General features: G+C 27.9%; 1 protein-coding gene across 1 annotated transcript; it reads left to right on the forward strand.

Annotated features, from left to right (window-relative positions):
• LOC126670429 (cytokinin riboside 5'-monophosphate phosphoribohydrolase LOG1) lies at window positions 1-6,204 on the forward strand. The gene is made up of 7 exons (XM_050364156.2): window positions 1-257; window positions 656-753; window positions 981-1,011; window positions 1,721-1,820; window positions 4,450-4,520; window positions 5,177-5,320; window positions 5,901-6,204. The coding sequence occupies exons 1-7, from the start codon at window positions 138-140 to the stop codon at window positions 5,991-5,993; spliced, it is 657 nt and encodes a 218-aa protein (XP_050220113.1). The 5' UTR covers window positions 1-137; the 3' UTR covers window positions 5,994-6,204.
• The last annotated feature ends 16,782 nt before the right edge of the window (window positions 6,205-22,986 follow it).

Here is a 22,986-nt window from a genome sequence, read left to right on the forward strand (position 1 = left end):
AACACAACTCAAAAGAAAATCCCTCTCTAACCCTTATTTAAACCTTTGTGTGGGTCATTTCATAACACAATTACAATTCATTACATACTCTCTCCTCTTCTTCTTTCCTTTCTTGATTCTATTCATACAAAAAAACTATGGAGTTAGAGAAAGAAATGAGAAAATCAAAATTCAAGAGAATTTGTGTATTTTGTGGTAGTAGCCCTGGCAAGAAAACTAGTTATAAGGATTCTGCTATTGAACTTGGAAAAGAATTGGTAATTAATTAATTTATTTTCTTGCTCTGATTCTTGTTTTATTAGCTCCTTTTTTGCTTTTAGCTTTTGAGTTCTTGATCAAGAAAATGAAGACAAATTAAGACCCTTGTTTTTTTTATATCTACTTTCTTAATTTTCATTAATGGATTTTCAAGATTTTCAATTTATTGCTTATCTGATGACAAATTTTGAAGTTTTAATGTTTTTGGTACTATCATTTTGTCTCTTTTTTTTCCACTTTTCTTTGATTTCTAGGATGTCTCATTTTCTTTGAGCCACATTCTACATTTTCAATCCAAGTTATATTATTAGTTACTTTAATGGCTACATCTTCCTTCATTAAATATTTTTTCTTATATCAAATTATTTTTGCTTTATATTTTTTTTAAATTTTACAGGTTGCAAGAAACATTGATCTTGTTTATGGAGGAGGGAGTATTGGATTGATGGGATTAATTTCTCAAGCTGTTTATGAGGGTGGCCGCCATGTCTTAGGGTAAATACATTTGCCTTATTCAAATTTAGTGAATAAATTAGTAAGCCGTAGTCCATGTTCATCACGTCATTTGTAGATAACATATTATTTACTAATGTAAAAAACTTAATTAGTTTATTTACGCGCGTGTATGTATATATTATCTTTTTTTACATTTTATTAAAGAATTATTTTTTTATAATTATTACAATTAAAATTTATTCTTTTTGTCATATAATTGTCTGCAGAGTCATCCCCAAGACACTCATGCCCAGAGAGGTAATTCTGCTTGCTCTCTATACATTTACAAAACATTTTAAAATTTCTTTATTATTTTTGGTAATGTCATGTGGTGGTTGCTTTTACATGAATTTCTACCTCTCCTTTGTTATCTTTGTAAAAAAAAACTAGATTTTATTCTTGTCTCTTTTAAGGCTGATGCATGGTTGTAGGTTAATACATTTTTAATTTTTTTTATTTTATTTTGTTTTCATGTGTTCCACATTGTAATTGTGGTTGATGCCATTGCTATCAACCCACCTGGTAGTATCTGGACGATTCATCATTTTGTTCTATATATATAATCCGAATTCTATCCATTTATATTTACATGTAGTTTTACTATAACTTTTTTTAAAAAATATTATTATAATTAGAGGTTGAAATAAAAAAAATCAAAAATTTTACTTTTTTCTTTATTTTTTATTTTTTTTAAAACACGAGTGATATGTGTATATATATAATAATTAAACAGCTTAATTTTGTATTTTTAACATATGTTTTATTTTTCTTTCTTTCTATATTATGAGCTATTATTTATGACTTTGTTTGAGCCCACCATATTATGTAACTCATCATTGCTTCTCTATGGATAACTCTCAGTCCAAAAAATAAATAAGCAAAGTTAAAAGAAATGTAATTAATTAGTTTAACTATATTATTTATAATTATTTTGTGGGATTGACTTGGAGTCTTGGTTTTGGTGTAGCTAACTGGAGAAACAGTTGGGGAAGTGAAAGCAGTTGCTGATATGCACCAAAGGAAGGCAGAGATGGCTAGACAATCTGATGCCTTTATTGCTTTACCTGGTAGGTTTGTTTATCATACTAATACTTAATTATCATGCCATTTAATTAATATCTTAATTGTAGCATCTCTTAGCTAAGGATGCTTTAATTTTATTTTATTTTGAGATTATGACGCTAGATTATATATATATATATATATATATATAAGAGTTAAGACCATTATAAAATTACTTTAGCTTAATTTAGAAATAAAAAAAGTTTCTTTAAATTCTATAATATAAGAAATTTTATTTTACCAGAAACCCCACCTTTGAAAAAGGTAAAATAATTTAATTGAATTATATGTATTACTTGATTTAAACATATGCAAAAAAAAAAAAAAGAGGAGTGATCATTTCCGTTTATGTGGAAACTTAATTAATTTCAATTTTATTTGTAAAGTCGTATAAATTCTAAAATTCCATGTTAAACACATCTTTATTCTATCTTGATTTAAATATAGTTGACGGAATGTTAGAATTATTTAATTTTAACTGATTAAAAGTAAATTTATTTAATTTACAGAAATTTGTGAATGGAAATGATTTAATATCCGATGAGAAATTGTAAAAAAACAAAGAATATATGATTAGTTATTTCATTTATTTATTTTATTTAAACTACAGTCTATTTAATTTAATTTACAAAAATAAAATAAATTTATTTAATTTTATAATATAAATATGTGAATAAAAATAATCTAAATTTTTTGATGAAAATGTAAGCAAAAGCAAAAGGGGTTATTATTATCTTGAAAATGCAATTATATCTTATGTTGAGAAAAGGAAAGACAAGTATTTTGTGGGGTTACCATTGCACCTCTAGAAACTGTGATCTTTTGTGTCAGCAAAAAATACCCAAATGACATAAGTCGGCCAATGGAAAAAAAAGGCTACATTTCTCAAATTTACTGAAAAAAATAATCTAAAAAATGACCTAAGATTATTACAAAAATAGGCATATTTTAAAAGTTCACTTTATATTTAAAAAGTTTTTACATTGTATCTAAAAATTCATTCTATGAATATGCATTTCTGATGCATTTTTTAGTAAAGATGATTTTTTTTTGAATCTAGGACGTATTATTAAAAAATGATTTTTTTTAAAAATAATTTAGAGGTTTTTTCAACTTTTTAAACTTGAAGAAAATACCAGTATGGCTGCAGTAAAACAATAAGAGCTCTTTCTATTTTTATAAGCAGTTCAGTTCGAGTTTAAATATAAAAAAATTTAAAAAAATTTAAAAAATTATTTTTTTGTCCGAATAAAGAGAGCAAATTTGCAAAACCTCTACTAACCCACTTTATTATTCCATTATTAACCTTTTTAGTTTCTGACACTGAAAATTAAGACTTTTCTTTATAGTCTTTAAAACTCATTTTTTTGTTTTTGGTTAGGCATGTGATGTAACAATGCAATACCCAAATTAGGAAAAACATTGAAAATTATTGTAAACTCTTATAGTAAATGGTCCTTTTGCCAGCTATATAGCCTGCAAATCGTAGCAAGTTTTGTTTCAAACTTTTTCTAATGCACAACCAAGAAAGGAAACACAAGATAAACATCACATATTTTCTACCTTTAATTTTTTCTTTTTCAAAATTTTTTATATTTTAATTCACTTTTTGCCTTTTTGGCATTAAATCCATATACTTTATTTGTCACAAGAGTGTTAATGTGTCTATTTTGACCTAAGAAGAAATATTCATATCCATAAATTTGTTATATAGTTAATATATATTTCAAACTGCTCATAACATTGACATGATCGTATATATTCTAACGTTCTTATTAGCATTTTTTAATCAAAACATTATCCGGTATTTTAAATTAGAAAAAAATCTATAGTACTTATTTTAACCTACCAGAGCTGGAAAATGATAAAATTGTAAAAAACTATAAAGTTAATAATGTATTGTGTTGTTAACCTAATTAAGAAATTAAAAAAATACAATCTCTCTCACTTTTTGTCTCTAAAAAAAATCTAGCCACCAATAGTTTATTCGTTTATTTCTTCTTCGGCCGCCATCAATAATTTAATTTTACCGTTGGTGGTAGCTATTTTTTTATATTATTTCGCATTAATTCCAAAAAGTTCAATAAATAGTCAACTCCTTTTAATTTTTATGTTAATGGATTGATATTTATCGTCGAAAAGAGAATCGCAAATAAAATTGAAAACCTTTCAACAATGAAGATGGAATCGTTTATAGGCTATATTAGTTTTTTATTATTTTTTTTATTATTTTTTATCCTTTCTATATGAAAGGTTTGTTGTCTATTTTTTATAAAAAGTTTGTTGTCCCTTTTTTAAAGTGTTTGTCGAGTGGTCATAAATCAGAGGCTACAGATGTATTTTTTGATATCGGAAATCAATTAGCGGATATTAAATAAGTTTGATTGATAACTGCACTTAATTGACCAAACAATTAGTAATTTTATTTTTGTTTTCGTAAATAAATCTACGGATCAGACAACGTATGTTAGCGTAAATAGGTGTTTCATGTCAGGTTATTGAATTTTAATTTTTGAATTTCTCGAATTTTTTAAATGTAACTATTTCAGATTTTTATTTAATGAAATGTGATTTATTAAAAAAAACCTAATTAAGAAGTAAAAGTTGACTAATGATTTTGGGTTGTGTTTGAAGGTGGTTATGGGACCCTTGAGGAGCTTCTTGAAGTCATAACTTGGGCCCAACTTGGTATCCATGACAAACCGGTAAACCATCTTTTCCTCCCTTCAATTATGTTTATAAAACATCTATTTCTAGGAAAATATATTAAAATAGTTTAAAATCAACCAATTTTATTAAAAATATTTTTTTATAATAAAAGTTATATTTTTTGTAGGTTTCATGTTTTTCATATTATACTTATAAAATTTCACTATGCATATTTCTTATCAGAAATATATCGAAAATGTATCATCAATATATCTTTAGGTATTTGATATGTATTACGATGTTCTTTTATAGGCAAAAATAAAATTGAAAAAATGAAAAATAAAATCTTACAGGTAAAAATAAAATTTTAAACTTAAATTATATTTTTGAAATCAAGGAGTTTTGTTGAGGTAGTTTTGTGATTTTTCCCTATTTCTATTTGTTTTCTTTACATTTAGTCTACCTCAAAACGCATTTGTTCTTATATTATATTAAATCAATAACTACTTTTTCTTATAATGAGATAATAAAAAAGAATACTGATTGCATTTGATGCAACTCTATTAGTATTAAAATTATTTTTGAAGCCGTAATATTTGAAGGTCGAATTCCGTAATTTGAAGGTCGAATTCGAATCCACCAAAAAGAATAATCACTAAATAATAAGCAATTTGGAAATAAAAATAATTAAAGATAGTTATGTGTTATATAGGTTGGATTGCTGAATGTGGATGGATATTACAACTCATTGTTATCATTTATCGACAAAGCAGTAGAGGAAGGCTTTATTAGTCCAACTGCTCGCCATATTTTAGTCTCTGCTCCCAACCCTAAAGAATTAGTCAAGAAAATGGAGGTAATTTAACAACACTCTTCTTCATTTTTTTACTTTTGTTTTTATGTAATTTATATAAGTCGTGTATGAACATTTATAATTCTGCAATTTTAATATCCGCTTTTTTATTTCTTTTAAATTAGTGTTTTAATTTTTAGAAATATATCAAACAAGTGATTTTGGTCATCTTTGATCACATGACTACTAATAATGCTAAAAATAAATTTTAATTTGATGGTATGTTTTATTATTTTTGGTATATATGACAAGTACTGTATTTTTTGCAAACACTGTTATCATTAATATTTTTACTAATTTGACGGTAAAATTAAAGCAAACTTGGTGATAAAAAAAATGCTAAAACCACTTATTTGAAATACTTTTAGAAAAATTAAAATGCTAATTTAAAAGAATTAAAAGTCCGGCCACTAAAATTATAATTTAGAAAAGTTCATACACTAAAATTAATTTTCATGTTTTTATTAAATTTTGCAATTTTGTGGTTTGATTTAAACTCAAAAGATAAGGATTACTATCTTCATTTATTTAGTTAACCTTATATCTATATTTATATTGACACTTATGTTTACATTGATTTTAGGAGTATTTTCCAAGGCATGAAATAGTTGCCTCAAAGCAAAGCTGGGAGATTGAACAATTAGGGCATTCTCCTAAATGTGAAATTTCAAGGTGAAGGCAAGAATGATGATTTGGCAAAGAAATGGTCTCATTTTAGATTTTACCAAAATGCTCCCATATGTGGCCTTTTGTTTTCAATCCCATCATGTTGATTTTTCACTTTAATTCTTTTTCCTGTTTTTCTTTTTGTTGTAAAATAGACGAGGTGAAATCTAATCAGAACCTTGATTATGTTCTTCAATGAGAAATTTGGTGTTATTTTATTAGTTTCGCAGTTGCGTTATTAATCGTTTGTTTACATTTCATAAAATTTAGTATTTAATCAAATATTTCCTCAAAAATTTATTAAAAATGACTTAAAACCGGTTAAAAAATAAAATAAAACACACTTTTTTGATTAAAAAAATCATCTCCATATATGTACTTTATATCTAAAAACTACCACTTGGTACGTTTCGTGTGTGTGTCTGTGTATAAGTAAAATTAAAAATGTAAAATGATCTTTGTTGTTTTGAATTTTGATAAAAAAGAAAAAAAAATTGGACTTGAATCTTATTTTTGAAAAAAGAAGAAGATAGTTTTGTGGTTTTTCATATATCTTAAGATTAGCAAAAGCTTGCTTACCGAAACATAGCATTCACCAGGCTGGTCTAGGCCATACAAGGCTGGACCGGGCCTTGGAGCTTAACCCAACTCAATATACTTGGCAAAAATAGAGCCCAATCTTTAGGCTTGGTCTATAGGTCGGATACTTGTTCATCCCGCCCAGGTCTGTATATCTTGAATTTGATTTGAACTATTTAAGACTTATTTTAAACAAAATATAGGGTTAATGTCAAAAAAAATCACGAATACACGTTTTCTCATTTTAATCACGCAGTTTAAATTTTCTCATTTTCATGCATACTACTTTTTCTCTAATTCATGCACGGTGCTGAGGTGACACGCATTTATTAGTGTGAAATGACCTCCACCTTAGCGAATTACACCAACGGAGCCGTGACACCTCAGCACTGTGCATGAATTTGAGAAAAAGTGGTAGTTTCGTGCATGAAAATGAGAAAATTTAAACTGCATGATTAAAATGAGAAAACGTATAAAATTGATGAATTTGTATGACATTAACCCAGCAATATACTACTAATATACTTACCATTTTATTCTCAACATTACGGGTTCAAATTTCATTTTTGAAAAATGTTGTGTTTACTTTTTTTTTTCTTTCTCATATTTAATATTTTCATTTTCATAAATACACACTCCTAGATAATACATTAACTAAATCCAATCCTACACCTTCATTTTCTTCAAAATAGAAAGTTATCGCCGTTCTTCAAATTTCCTAACCCTTCGATCCACCGGTTGCCACCTCCGTTCTTCCTTTGTTGCCATCGCCGTTGTTTTTGTGTTTCCGTTTTACTTTCAGCTCCGTTCTATTGTCGTCCTCCTATCGCCATTTTCTTTATCGCCGGTTGTTTCTTCAAATTAGGGATGAAATTGTTAAGGCGGGGGATAAGGAGATAGGTAGTGAGGAGGTGGAGGAGGATGGTAAGGATGGTGATGATAAGGATTGTGAGGCCATCTCCAACCCACTCTATAATTGAGATTCTATTTTTTAGAGATAGAGTAAGTTTTTCTCCAACCACAAACTAATTCTAAATAAATTTTTCTCCAAACACAAACTCTATTCCTAAATCTAAATGAGTATTTTAAAACTACACCATTTTATTATTTTATGGGTTAATGTCATAAAAATTCACCAACTTTATATATTTTCTCATTTTAATCACGTAGTTTAAATTTTCTCATTTTCATGCACGAACTACCACTTTTTCTCAAATTCATGCACGGTGTTGAGGTGTCACGGCTTCATTGGTGTAATTCGTTGAGGTGGAGGTCATTTTTACACCAATGAATGAGTGCCACCTCAGCACCGTGCATGAATTTGAGAAAAAGTGGTAATTTGTACATGAAAATGAGAAAATTTAAACTACGTGATTAAAATAAAAAAAACGTGTAAAGTTCGTGATTTTTTTACATTAACCCTTATTTTGATAACTTAACTCAAATTGAAACCTTTTTTTACATATTCATTCTAAAAATAAAAACATATATTTTTTATCAATAGTAAAATAATAAAATTTATATAAATATTTTTATTATATAATAATATATATATTATTAAATAAAATTGAATAAAATATTACTATTATTATTATTATTATTATTATTGTTGTTGTTGTTATTGTTATTTTATAATTGCTTGTATTATTTATTAAAATATATTTTTTGTTAATTTTATACATTATTAATTTATAATATATGCGGTTTTTTAATATTTATAATTTTATTAGAAGTCATATAGAAAATATAATAATATAAATATAAATTTTTAATATTTGAATAGACTAGGATATAATTTATAAATTAAAATTAATGGATTAAACTAGTAATTTGTAAATCTGAAAAAGAACAGAATAATCCTTATAGAGTTGTGAATAGTGGAACTCTACATGTAGAGTTTACTGTTCAAAAACTCTAAAAAAAAAAAGTTTTTAGAGTTGGGTTGGAATTTATTCATTACTTTTTTATATTTCCCTGTGTTTCAGATACAATTCTATCCTCGGGGGGGGGGGGGGGGGGGGGGGGGGGGGGGGGGGGGGTTTGCTTTCCTGAAGTCGAAGGGGGGATATAGTACCAACTATTTGGTACGTTCTTGGTCGTCCCGTTTCGTTGGAGATGCCCTAACTGCACAAAGTTCGCCGGAACAACCCGCAATCGGCACTAACACAGGAGCCACAATAGACGGACAATCTGCCGGTTGCCGTTGTTCTCATCTTTCGCTCGCCAATTATTTTATTTCTCATAAAAGTAAAATAATAATTTTCTATCGAATTCTCAGATGCCGCCCATACAACAACAAATTTTCTTCGGTCGTTCAATTGTAGCCGTTTTTCTTATTGTTGGCATGGTCGTGCCTCTTGCCTTTTATTGTAATTAGGAGATTAGCAATGATGTAAATTTATTTGGTTTATTTGATAGGTGTGGCTTGGTGTTGGCTAACCAATGGTTAATTTTGGGTAAACCGTTGACTGTCCTGCAATGATGCTCTTGATTTTTTAATATAATTTTTTTTTCACTTGTGTATTTGTAATGGTTTGTTGGTTAACCAATAGTTTACTAATGGTACTCCAACAATTTTATTTTTAGTACACTGTTAGTAAACGTTGGGTTAATTGTTGGTAAACTTATTATAAAGTTTATTTTAAATTTATTGTTAATAAATCGTTAGTAAACCGTTGGCAAACTTGATTTGCGTATTTTAAGCAAAGTGTACTTTAAAAAAAAAATTAGGACACTGTTAGTGAACCGTGAGGAAACCACCGATAAGTTTATAGTTAATTAATTTTTAGTATATCGTTAATATTTAGTAAATTTAAATTGTGCATTTAAAACATAAATTATTTTTTAGTATATTGTTAGTCACCTGTTAGTATACCGTTAGTTAATCAAAATCGTATTTTTGAGATTAAAAGAAAATATTTTTAAGATTAACAAAAGTTATTTTTGCAAAAAGAAAATACAAATATATTTTTCAAAAATAAACTTTGACGTTATACTTTTAAAAATATTTTATTTTTTTAGAAATATTTATCTGAAGAGGCCTAATTTTAAAGTTCAAGTTCGGTCCGTTTCGAAATCTTAGTACATCCAAATCTTTTATTCTTGAGTTTCTTTAATATAAAGTACATCCTAATCTTTGTTGGTTGGATACCATTTTATACAGAACAATGGTAACTGCTCCTAACAACTTAATTAAACACAAAATATAACACAAACTGTGCATCTAAAACTATAACTAATTTCTCTAACATAAAAACAACTAGCAATCAGCTGGCAATGTTGATGTGGAGGTGAACACAAGAAGCTTGAAATGCAGTAATATCTTCAGAAGAAAGAAACAAATAGAAAACAACAGGCAAATTTTGATAACTTTGTAATAAACATGAAAAATCAAACTTAACTTATGGTGAACCGGTTGAATTATAAACCATACAATTTTTCTGTCTGTCAAATTTTTCTCAGCCGGTGGTCGCACCGATTCGGTCACGGATTTTGTTTTTGTAACACGGTCTCTAACATAAGAGCATCTCCACTCTAGTGCCAAAATACCTCACAATGCTATAATTTAGCATTTAGTATAAAAAACACATCTCCATTGCACTTCTATTTCATGTGCTAAATTTAGCATATGCTAAACTTTGTGCCAAATTTGTTAGAAAGTTTAGCATATGCTAAATTTTATTATATCTAAATTATTTACAGATTTGCCATCAATAATGATAATCACTTATAAAACTATAAATTTAGCATTTAGTTTAACATTTTACAATGGAGTAAATTTCAATAATATGTGCTATATGTAGCATTTTATCTTATTTTATGCTAAAAATAGCATAAAAAATACAACATGCAATGGAGATGCTCTAAGTTTAGTTCCATTAGTGGTGATAATAGTATTTCAATTTTTATTTTATTTTTGAAAATAATAGTATTTCAAAATTTGAATATTGAACAAACATGTGAAAAACTGAAAATGTAAGGAGAAATTCTACTATTAGTTATATCAACCCACTTAGATCAAAAACAATACAATCATAGACGAGCACACTTAATTATACTCTCTTCATATGATTACGTGAGCAATAGCACAACATGGAGACCCTTATTTTGAAGTGAAGTAATTTTATTTTATTTTTTCTCGAATTGTTAGGTCCAATAAAACTATAGGACCAAATTGAAATTTTATCTATCATATGTGGCTTCCACTAGATTTTATAAATATTCCATGTCAAAGATTTTCAAGAGTCAAAAACGTCCAAGTGCACTTGTTTGGTTTTCCACTTGTACTCAAGGTTGACTTTTCTTTAGGATTTTTTATGAAAAATTTCTATTGCGGTGTCTAATACTGAACATTTTTTTTATATTGTAGTGCAAAATATATATATTAACATAATTTTATTTCCATCAAACAAATTAATGTGACAGTTACTTAGATGTATACTTGATAAAATAATAGAAAGATAATTGATTATTGCTCATGACACTGTCTAGAATTACAAATTTTGTTATTGATGTTTGATAATTCAGAATAGTTAAGAAAAAAATAACAAAAACATATTAATTAATTTTTTTGCCAAATATATATATTAACGTGATTGTAATATGTAATGTCATGTTTTTGTTCAACTCATTTTCAGGTTTTACCGAAAAACTTATAAATGGCTTGAAACCTAATTTACAATCCGTTTGTTTAAAGTCAGTTCACATGTTGATAATCGAGATTCATTCGCTGTCATCCGCATTTAATTTTTAATTTTTCGGTTCGCACTATACAAACCAACAGTTTTTTTTAATACGAAGCCAAATTTTTTAACGTACGTTGTCATAAAATTAAAATCTATGTATTTTTAATTACAAGGAAAACAAATTCTATACCGTTAATAAAAATTTGTTGTTATTAGGGGACAAAATTGATTGAATATCACTTGACTTATTATTAATTAAGGAGAGAAAGCGATGCAACTAATCATAATTACGAGTTTAATGATTCTGCTAATGATATTACACGCTTTGAAGTCTCGCATGTGATATGGCACATGAGGATTATTATTATTATATTATGTAATTGTAATTATGGTCGGCGTGAATTGTTTCTATAACACAAAAACAGTAATGTGTGTACACGGCTTTTTTTGGACTAAAGTGAAATTCAAATAATATAACTGACTTCATATAGTTATTAATTATTTTTCTATTGATCTTTTATTCATTGATAAATTAGATATAACTTTAAGTTGATTGAGATGTGCAATGAACAGTTAAAAGTCGTTTCTTTTGCACCTATCAATTCAGATAATTCAAATGCTATATTTTTATCAATTATTTAATTAATAAATTTTATTTCATTAATTACAATATAATTTGGACAATTTTATTTTATTATAGCCAAATCTGAATGATTAACTTATTTGAATCATTATATATATATATATATATATATATATATATATATATATATATTAAAAAAAACTTATTTGAATCTGTTTTTTCTCACATGAGAGTTATTGAACAGTTTGTGTTTTCTATTTTATTTTATCTTTTTTCAGTTCAATTGATCGGCTTTGATTATAATAAATAACCGTTCAATGTGCATGAAAAAAATCATTCTACAATTATAATGGAAAATTTTAGATCAAAATAGAAATAACAAAATTAATTTATAACTAGTGATCTGAAAAAAATTTCACCTTTAGCCCCTTTTTATTTGCACCCAGACGTTGTAAAATTTCCGATTACACCCAAATTTTCATTTTCAATTGCACCTTCAAATATTAAACTGACCTCTTTTCATTTAAAAATAGTTCAAATTAATATTTTATATTTTAACTTATATTCTAAATAGTATTTAATGTTAGATTTAAAATAAAAAAAGCTCTTCTTTCTAAAAAAATTAAAACCCAATAATAAATTTTTATTTAATACAAATAAATATTATTATGTTATAAATATAATGTTTTTTGTTTTAATTACAACATTAAGGACTATTTAGAATATATGTTAAAATATGAAGTACTGAAAAAGAGGTTAATTTGATAGTTAAGGGTGCAATTGAAATCAAAAGGTGTGAATTTTGATATTTGAGAGTACAATTGAAAACGAAAGGTGTAGATTTGGATAAAATCATCGACTTTACAACGTCACGGTATAAATAAAAAGGGGTTAAAAGGTGGAGATTTTTTCATACCATTAGCCTTAATTTATTTATAAATAGAACTAATAAAATTGGCAAACATTCAAATATGAAATTATTAGAATTTTCTTTTAATATTTATTATCAATTGTTTTTTTTATATATATTTATGTGTGTATGTGAGAGATAACATTTTTATTATTATTATTATTAGTATAACAGTAGAGTAAAAATACATAAGATTCAAACACACACTCTTAAACTTCTTTGCTTGGGTATTGCAGTATTACTTGAGTGTTTCCTGCTTCGATTCAACATCTTGTCAATCAATAGGCTGCTCTCGCAAGAGGTTGTTACAAAAAGCTTTAGAACAAAGGGTCAACCCACCCCCTGAACTTGTGACACGGGGTCATTTAGCCCAATTTATACTTTTTTGAGCAACTAACCCCAAAACTCTTCATTTTTGGGTCAAATAACCCCATAATTTATATTTTTATTTTAAAAAACAGATTTAGGATAATTATATCGCAACAATTAGGGAAGTATCTAATTACTTTTTTGCATCCCTCACCTCCGATTTGTATTTTACGCGTTTTAAAAATACAATTATGGGTTACTTGACCCGAAAATGAAGAGTTTTGGGGTTAATTGCTCAAAAAAGTATAAATTGGGTTAGATGACCCCGTGACACAAGTTTAGGGGGCGCGTTGACCCTTTGTTCAAAAGCTTTAGATGTCTATTTTTTATTTTATAATATGGGATTTTTTTTTTGATTATATAATATGAGATATTTGAAAAGCGCGTAATAGGCTGATTTTTAATAATGAAGAAACTGATAAGTGATGTGTGCTATTCATAAGGCAATCTCCTTTTATAATTGTTTCTATTCAATATTTTCTTATTCCGGAAATGATGTTTTTAGAAGTTTAGACATTTTATTTCTTTTATTAGACTTTATTTCTCTTAAATTTTTTGGCTTAAGTTTTTATGTCGGTTTTTTTTAATCACTTCTTATGGTTTCATATAATATCCCTTTATAATAAAAAAAAAAAACAAAGCAAAATACATATAAGAGCTCTTTGTATCCTTTACATTGGCGTTTTTGAGTTAAAACTATTAAAATACATAAATAATAACAAAATAAATGTTGCCATGGGAGTTAAATTAAATGGTTGGATTAAAAAGTGCACAAACAATATTTTTATTTAAATTTCTTTATTGTCATGATGTATATCTAAGTTGGGAAAATTTGTTTTTTTGGTATATGAAAAGAGAGATGTTTACGGGAGTAATTGAATTCACGATCTAATAGTTTGATGTCTAGCGGTTACATCATTTAAGTCAGTATTTTAAAAATCGGACCGGACCGGTTGGTCGAACCGGTTAAACCGGGAACCGGCCAATACTCCGGTCTAAAACTGTCAAAAACCGGAATTTATGGTTGAACCGGATTAGACCGGTGTGAGCGGAGCCGGGTTCGGGAACAGTTATAAAAAAATTAGACCTTTAACCGGTTATTATTAGATTTCGAATGCTTTTGGAAAGCTTATAAACATTGCTGGCATGATCAGGGGCAGTTGGATATACATATAAGGTTAGAGATACTTTTTAACCTCGTTGACTTTTGAGTGTCTGGCACTCGCGCGGGTCTTAACCATCGGTCTGGTCAGAATGGACTCTTGGTAAGATCACGAGAGTTGTGTGTCTCGTCGATCCGGTTCTACTGGTTTGATCCGGTTATTCCGAGTTTGGGTTAGCCCGGAATTGGCTCTGGAAGTTGCTGGTTTGTTGGGCCTCAGGCTCGTGGGCGCGGTTTATACAGTATGTTACATATTTGGATTTCAGAGTCTGTTTTATATCGGATCTGGCATTGCAATACAGAATATGATTCTACACTAGATTATCTACGTCTGGGGTTCAAATTGGGTCTAATTTGGAGTCCGGATGAGCTTGGAAACACGTTTTGAAGTTCAGATCACGTTTGTAAGGATCTGGAAGCGAATCTGGCAAGAGGCGACAGCGAAGAACAGGGCACCAGCTTAAGCTGCCGGCGTTGGAAGGATGATGATGCGGCAGCGCCAGTTTGTTCTGGCGGCACCGCCAGTTACAGCGGCGGCGGCGGGGGATTTTTGACAATAATTCTGTGATTTTGTTTCGCTTCGTTCTCACTCGTTTCTAGTCCGTTCTCATGCACAAATAGTCAAAACCGCACAAAATCAAACAAGTAATCCAAAAATAGTAATTTCAGAGTATTTAAAGCTCATTTAGGCAAAAAATTATTTCGGGGCAGCAACTATTTTTAAGGCTTTTTCATGGCAAAAAAATAAAAACACCTAGAAACATGCATTCTAAGGGCTTTAAATCGATTAGTTTACTAGATTTGAGCATAAACACAATTAATTACAGCTAATTAATAGATCTATCATCGAATTTCATGGTAATTTGGCGATTAATGATTAAGCTAAATATGACAATTTTATGGCTAAAATTAACACATAAGCTAACATACATCCTAAAATTCACAATTACAGCAATTATGGTATTCATGGCATGGAAAATCAAAGGAATAAATATAGAGGGTCCTCAGAATTACCGGTCTGAGTCCTTGACTCATTTACTGGCAAAGTGGATGCGAAATCCAGCTTCGAGTCTGTGCAGGCTTGCGTTCTTGGAGAATTAAATCGATCTTAAGTGTTTTCAGGATTGGATTCAAGTGCAATTTGTGTGTGGTGTGTGTGCAAATATTCGGCCTAGGGTTTGCTAAGGGTGTTCGAACTTTTAGTCTATGATTTTTTTTACCTTTCTGGTCCCACCCTTTGACTCAGCTGACTAACGACAGTATTTATAGGGGAATGGTAATGACCTATGGTTTCCTAGAATCTTCTAGAATATTCTAGAATATTTTAGGGTGAAAGTGTTTGAAGTGATAGGTCTTAAGGAATTATGATTAGCTAGAAATACTATTTTTTTTTAAATTAAATTCGGATTTAGACTTGCTAGCTAGGTAAACGAGTGTTAAAAGTGTATTTTGGTGCCGAAAGTGTAAAAAAGGTTCCTTGGGCCCTGTAGGTTCGGTCATGGTCAATTTCAGTCCGTCAAACTTGCAAATTGGCCCATAAACTTTTAAGATATAGCAATTAGTCCAATTTCTAGACTTAGATTACAATTTCTTTGAATTTTTATGGGCTATTTACGCCTAATTATGTTGTAATCCTCTAAGTTCACAATTGTGCACAGACTACGCCTGCTTAGATTCCAGCAAGTAAATCGAAAGATCGTCACTCGGACGGATTTTTCTGGAAATCATCATTGGACACTTCAGTTCCTTATCACTTTTTACCTGTTCGAAAATAGGTGCCTACAACAGGGTTGAACTGTATCAGACCGAATCGAACCGATAAAAAACGAGAGTTAAACTAGTGAACTAGAAGTTTTTTTAATTTTTGTTAAATTTAGTAAACCGGTCATTGAACTGATTGAACTGGAAACCGGTGGTCTCACTGCATTGACCACCGGTTTGGTTTTTGAAACACTAATTTGAACTTTAGATTGGAAAATGGGTTATTTATGCCCTTAATATTTGACTCGATAATCAATTAAGCTCTCAACGTCCGAAAAGGTTCAAATACGCCCCTAACATCTTAAAAAATGAACAACCAACCCCCCCCCCCCCCCCCCCCCCCCCCCCCCGATTTTGATAACTAGGCCCCCAACATCTCATTTATGAGTCAAAATCCGGGCACAATTGTTCACTTTTTAACAATGTTTTGAAAACCGGACCGAACCGTCAGGTTAGATCGAAATAATCGGAAACTGGTTAAGTATCTGGTCCGGTTAAAAAACCGGTCAAAAACCGGGTTGAACCGGTATAATTTAGTTTTTGATGAGGGTTTTTGAAAAAGTGAGTGGAAAAGACTTTTTTTTGTTCAATTTGTCTTCTACACATGTGTCATTTTTACACCATACAACATATTTATTTTTTCTCCTCTTACACAATATTTTCTTGAGATTTCTCTCTTACACAATATTTTTTCTCTCTCTTGTATATAACACGTTCTCTTTCTCTCTTTTATATACATTAATTATTCTATATATTTTAAAGTATTTATTATTAATAATAAATCTCACACAATAAAATTTAATATATATTTTTTATTTAAATATATTATCACATTTTTATTTATTATATTTGACTAATGAATTAATAATTACTATTTTTAGAAAATTAAATTTTTTTATACACTTAAATATTGATCAACTATAATTACACTTCACAAATTTAATAATTAATTTTAGTTAAATATATCATGGTATTTTTTATTTATAATTTTTGATTATATAATTTTAATTTAATTAATATTATTATTATAATGAAAAACATTAATTATTCTATATATTTTTCTAAACATTGATCACTTATAATTATATTTTGCATAATAAAATGTAAAAATAATTTTATATAAATATTTTTATTTATAAAATTAATATTTTTAATGTAAATCATTTATATTTATCAAAATTAAAAATCCGATCCAATCTGGTTGAACCGATCTAAGTGAACCTCCGATGAAGCCGGTTCCCTTTCCGGTTCGGTTTTAAAAAACATTGCTTTTTAAGATATTAAAGACATATTTACATTTTTTTAGACGTTAGAGGGGCATTTGATCTCCAAATCAAATTTTAAGAGTATAAATGATCTTTTTTCCTATTAGATACGGTAGTTATTTTCAAGCATTGCCCATTGTATTCCATTACGTTATTTTATCATTGGAAAATGACGTGTCAGTACGAACCCATTATGCAATGGGAAAATAATTGGCTGCTTAAATCCCTTTCTGAAATCTCTATTATATTCATAGAGCATAATGAAATTTATATATCATATATTTGGTCGTGGAAAATAAAGAAATACTCGAGTCATGTATTATGAGGCACAAAATATCTTTTTATTTAATCTGAGAATGATTATCTTTACATTTAAGAAAAATACCGACTGATCAAATCATCTTTTGAACCGATAACTTCCGAACGGTTTGGTTCTATTATAAATTTAGATTCGATCAGTTTGATTTTGATAAAAAAAATATTGGTTTTTATTCACTTTGAGATTTGAATTGTTCGAATTAACTGAAACGACCGAATATGTTAAAATTTTGATTTTTTTTAATTTGCTTTGCATTTTTGTCGATTTTAACCGAACCGACACCAATCTATTCGGTCGGTTTTTATTTTATATGTTTCTTTTCCCTTTCTTTATTCGGCCGATACGGTTCGGTTAATTTTTTTATTCAGTCTGTATGATTTTAAAACATTCGGTCGACCGGTTAATTTGGGTTGGAAATTTTTAATTCGATTTTGACCTAATAGACTGAATGCTCACCCCTATTTTGCAGATATGGTCTTGTTATATCAGTTTGATGTTATAATTAGATAGAAGATTTTCAATATTTTTTACCATTATAATAAAAATACATGTATTAATTAATTAAAATTTAAAGTTTTGGAACATATAGTTATTTAAGAATTAATTATTTTTAAAATCACTTGTAGTTTAAACTTTTATTGACTAATTATTTAATATAATCACATCGAGATTTTAATTTTTTTTTTTGCATATTAAGATATCTTTGGTTCATGAAATGAAATAAAATTTAATAGAATAGCTATTTTTTATGGAATAGTAAATTATTATTTAATCTTTGGAAGGACTATTTGTTCCATGAGATTAAAGTAATATGTAATTATTATATACTGAATATCTATTCTATTGTAGATTTATTCCATGAACCAAATATAACTTTAGTTTTTCACAGTCAAATTTACAAGTTTTTTTTATCTATTGGGAATCCAATGGATCAAGTGACTTACACAATAAAAAAATTGCTTATTTTAAGTCAAAAAAAAAAAAATTTGATGATTTCTTTTAAAAGTAAATATAAAAAAGACTTAATCTATCCTCAGGTTTTTACATTTTTCACTTTTTGTTTACTTGGTCACAGGTCTATTTTGCTTCTTTAGTTAGTTTTTATACTTTTTTTTTGTTTATTTGGTCCCTTTATAATTAAATTTTGCAATGATTTAGACCTTAAAAAGTAGATTAAGGATAAAGTAAATAAAAATAAAACTTTTAAAAAACTAAGTAAATAATAAATTTATAAAAAAATTATAAAAAAAACAAAAATACAGATTAAGTAAATAAATACAGAGACTAGCTAAAAAAAAATAAAGTACAAAAAGATAAAAATAAAAAATGCAGAGACCAAAAGATGAGTTATGCCATATAAAAATTCAATTTCGAAACCTCTACCATCTTCATACAATAAGAGTATCAATCAGATTACTCAATGATCGGCTAAGTTAGGCTAAATTAACAAATTTTGACTCACAAATTTTAGTACTAATTTTATTTAGGCTACTTTCCAATTGCAGTGTGTTTTTGAAATGCGTATAGGCTCAAGCAAAATTATAAATTCATTAATTATAGTAACTTTTTTTCACTTTTCTGCCTACAATATAATTATATTGTCATTATACCAAATTATGAGTGGTTAAATTTTGGATTAAAAGTTAGTGCAATGATGCCCCCCATTTGTGGACAAGGCTTAATTGGACTAGGTAAGTCAAGTGGCCTAAAATTAAATGCGTATAGTCTCCATTTTCTTGACAAAATATTTGTTTTCCCAAAAAGGAGCATCCAATTGGTAATGCAAAATGATTCGTAATCATTCTCTAAGTTGTAAGATGAATGATTTATCTTCATAAATATAGGCTAATATTAAAAATTTAGATTCATAAATATAGGCTAAAATTAAAAATTTAGATTCAATTTTCTTGATTTCTTTTAAATTTTTCGTTGGGATGTTTAGTCTTAGTGCCCTGGTCCAATATTGCCTTCTTACTTTTTAAATTTTAAATTTAGATAGTGTTTCAGTATATGTGACAATCTGATATTCAATGGCAATTGTACTTAAAAAAAATATTATGATTATTCCACATTTATAAAAGATCAAATTATACTAACACTATTAACTTTTACCATAATTCACACTTATATACAAAGTTGACAATTCGTTTGCATATCATGTATTCATTAAAAATAGACATATTCTCTAATACAACCATGTATGTTTAACAAATAGTATACAAATATAAAATCCAAACAAGACATGTTTATTCACGGGTTAACACATATCGAACTGTCTAACTCGTTTACTAAAAAATATTATTAATAAATCACAATGTTTAATATGTTTCATACATTTATTAGTAACTTATTTAGCATATTTTTAAATTAAATTAGTATAATCAACAATAAAACTCAATAACAATCATTAGTTTTAATACAGTAAAAACATTAATAAATTATGTGTTATATAAGTATAATTTAATTATATATAATAATTTAATTAATTAATACTCCCTCCATTCCAACAGAGTTGTCCAGTTTTATATTATCACACAGTTTAAAAAAACACAATTAATACTATGAACTTTTACAATTTTTCTCTACTTTTCTTATATAGTCACAAAAATTTCATTTACTTATTAGCTCATTAGTTGTTTAAATAGGGACAATATGTAAAAATTAGCTTGAAAGATTGTTACTTATTATAAATGGACAAAAAATTTGGAAAAAAAAATTTAAAAAAATGGAAAACTCTATTGGAATGGATGGATATTATTAATGCAAGTTTAAACATGTCTTATAGACGAATTACTTTGTTTAACCTATGATTTTGTTTATGGTCCGAATTCATATAAACTCAATCGCAAGCCGTCTAACTTCGTATTGTGTAAACAGGTTGTATCGGAAATTGGTTACATCCTTCTTATTTCAGGATTAAATAATGTAATTTTAGTAATATGATCCGCAATTTTATCTCTGTATTTTACCTTTTTATATATTTTAGTACCTTTTAATGTAAAATCAATAATTTAGCCCCTTCTTTTTTTCTTTGACCTTGAATTTTAAGGGTTATAGAACACTCTGATCATTATTGAGATTTAAATTCAAAGACCACATTTGTTATCCTGAAACAAGAGGGGTGTAAACATGATTTATGATAAATTTTAGGGGTGTTGGAGTAATTTGTTATAAAAAAAATAACAGTCTATATATTCTTCGTAGATGTTGATAAGCTGAATATTCAGTCAAGCCTGGGAAGATGCATCTTATCAACATGAACAAATTCTTTTAGAGCAAATTCAGCCAAAACATGCCTTAATTTGTTAACCCTTATTATTTTTAAAAATAATTTCATAATTAAGCTGTCATGATCTTTAACTCTGATGACAATTTAGTAATGAACTTGACTCCAATTATAAAACTGGTTAAACCTATAAAATGTTTCACACATTAATGACCTAATTTAATTAGTTTTCTTAAATAATTATATTATTCCGTGCAATATATTTTTGAGAAAAAGTGACCAAACATATTTGAATTATCCCTTTCGCAAGCAATTATACAACTTGCGCAAAATTGAAGTTTGGCAATTTTCCATTAACATACTACTTTGCTGATATTTTCATCTACGTTCCAAGTCAACCTTGCCAATATTCATACTAGCTAGGGGCGTCAATTTGGTTTAAACCAACACGAACATAACCAAAATTTTGCTATTCTAAATCAAACCGAACCAAAATTTTGTAAAATTAAAAAAATTCCAAATTGAACCAAAAATTTGTCGGTTTAGTCAATTTTTTAGCTCGGTTTAGCTTGTATTAAAATTTAACTAAATTTTTGTATGTTCAAAACCGAAGCAAACCAAAAAACTATTTCTTAAAAAAATATCAAATCGAACCAAATTTTTTAGTTTGTTTCAATTACTTGTTTGATTTGGTTTTTCCACACTCCTAATTCATGCCACACTTGTAAATTTATTTCTAATTGTCATATTTTCTAGTGTACTCAACTCTTTAATTGCCAATTATTGCTTTCATTCTCTGCAACTCTTTGTTTCTACCGGCCAATTTTGGTAGTTTTGAGTTTTTTCCCCTGTTTTTTTGGTGTGAATGTGAGTTTTCTTCTAAAGTTATTAGCATCATTTGCTCAAGAAGAAAAGTTTTCCTAAGTTCTGAATTTGCCTCATTTAATTTCTTGGTAGAGAAGGTAGGTCTCGTCTCCTCTTGTAATTCCTTTTGTAGTTCTAATGATATTTAATTTTCTTGTACGGTTTTAGAAATTATTTTATAACAAAATAAATGCTGCTTCAAGAAGTTAGTACTACTAACTTTTTATTACTCCTTCTGTTCCAAATTGATAGATACTATTTCAAATTTTTTTTGTCCCAAATTATAGTAATGTCTTATATATATACCTTCATTACCAAAGAGCTATAGCTCAAATGGTATAAACGCTAAGCAGCAAACTGCTAGGTCGTGGGTTCGATTACTCCCACAAGCGCTCCCCCTTCCCAAATTATCAAAAAAAAATATACCTTCATTAATTGTGGAGAATATCTTGAAAAAACAACAACAAAACAAAAAAATAAAAATTGCCACTATATTAAATGAAGGCAAATATGGTAGTATCATTTTATATATTAACTCATTTTATCTTGAGAATTTAAATTTTTTAATATCCGTATTTGTCTTAAATTATCTATCAATTTGGAACAGATGGAGTATTAAAGAAAGAAAAATGTAAATATACTATTATTATTATTATTCTTTAATTTGGGGAATTGTTTTTAGATTTATGGGAGCATTTGGTACCACGACTTTAGTAAAATGCTACTCAACGGACATACCATCTAAGCTATAGATTTATTGTAAATATTTTTATTATTTAGTTATACATATTCTTACATAACCAATTAATTTAAATATTTTACGATTGAACTGTCTAGAATTCAACTAATATTTAACTGATAATCATATCAAATAAATTTTTTTGGTAATCATATCAAATAATTAATCAATCTAAAAATTTAAATTGTTAGATAAAACTACAATTATTATTTGATTATGTCTATGACAAATCACTAAATCAACAAGAAAAAAGTAAACAAAAATCATCTTTTTTATGCATAAAAATTATATTAAAAGCCACAAGCGATGGCAAAAACCTTAACTCAGAGTTTTCGCACAAGAACTGGCACACTCAAAGTGGCACACTAGAGACTACGACTCTGAGAGAAGGCAAAACATCACAATCCTGATAAAAAAACACAAGCGGGATTTCTGAATAAGTCTAATCCCGTATAAGCAAAATCCCTATTACAAATCTTAAATAAGAAGACCCGAATAAGAAAAGCTCCTGTAAATTACGGACTCAACATTCCTCTCGACG

The sequence above is a fragment of the Mercurialis annua genome, linkage group LG1-X (genome assembly GCF_937616625.2).
Source record: "Mercurialis annua linkage group LG1-X, ddMerAnnu1.2, whole genome shotgun sequence".
Taxonomy (NCBI): domain Eukaryota; kingdom Viridiplantae; phylum Streptophyta; class Magnoliopsida; order Malpighiales; family Euphorbiaceae; genus Mercurialis; species Mercurialis annua.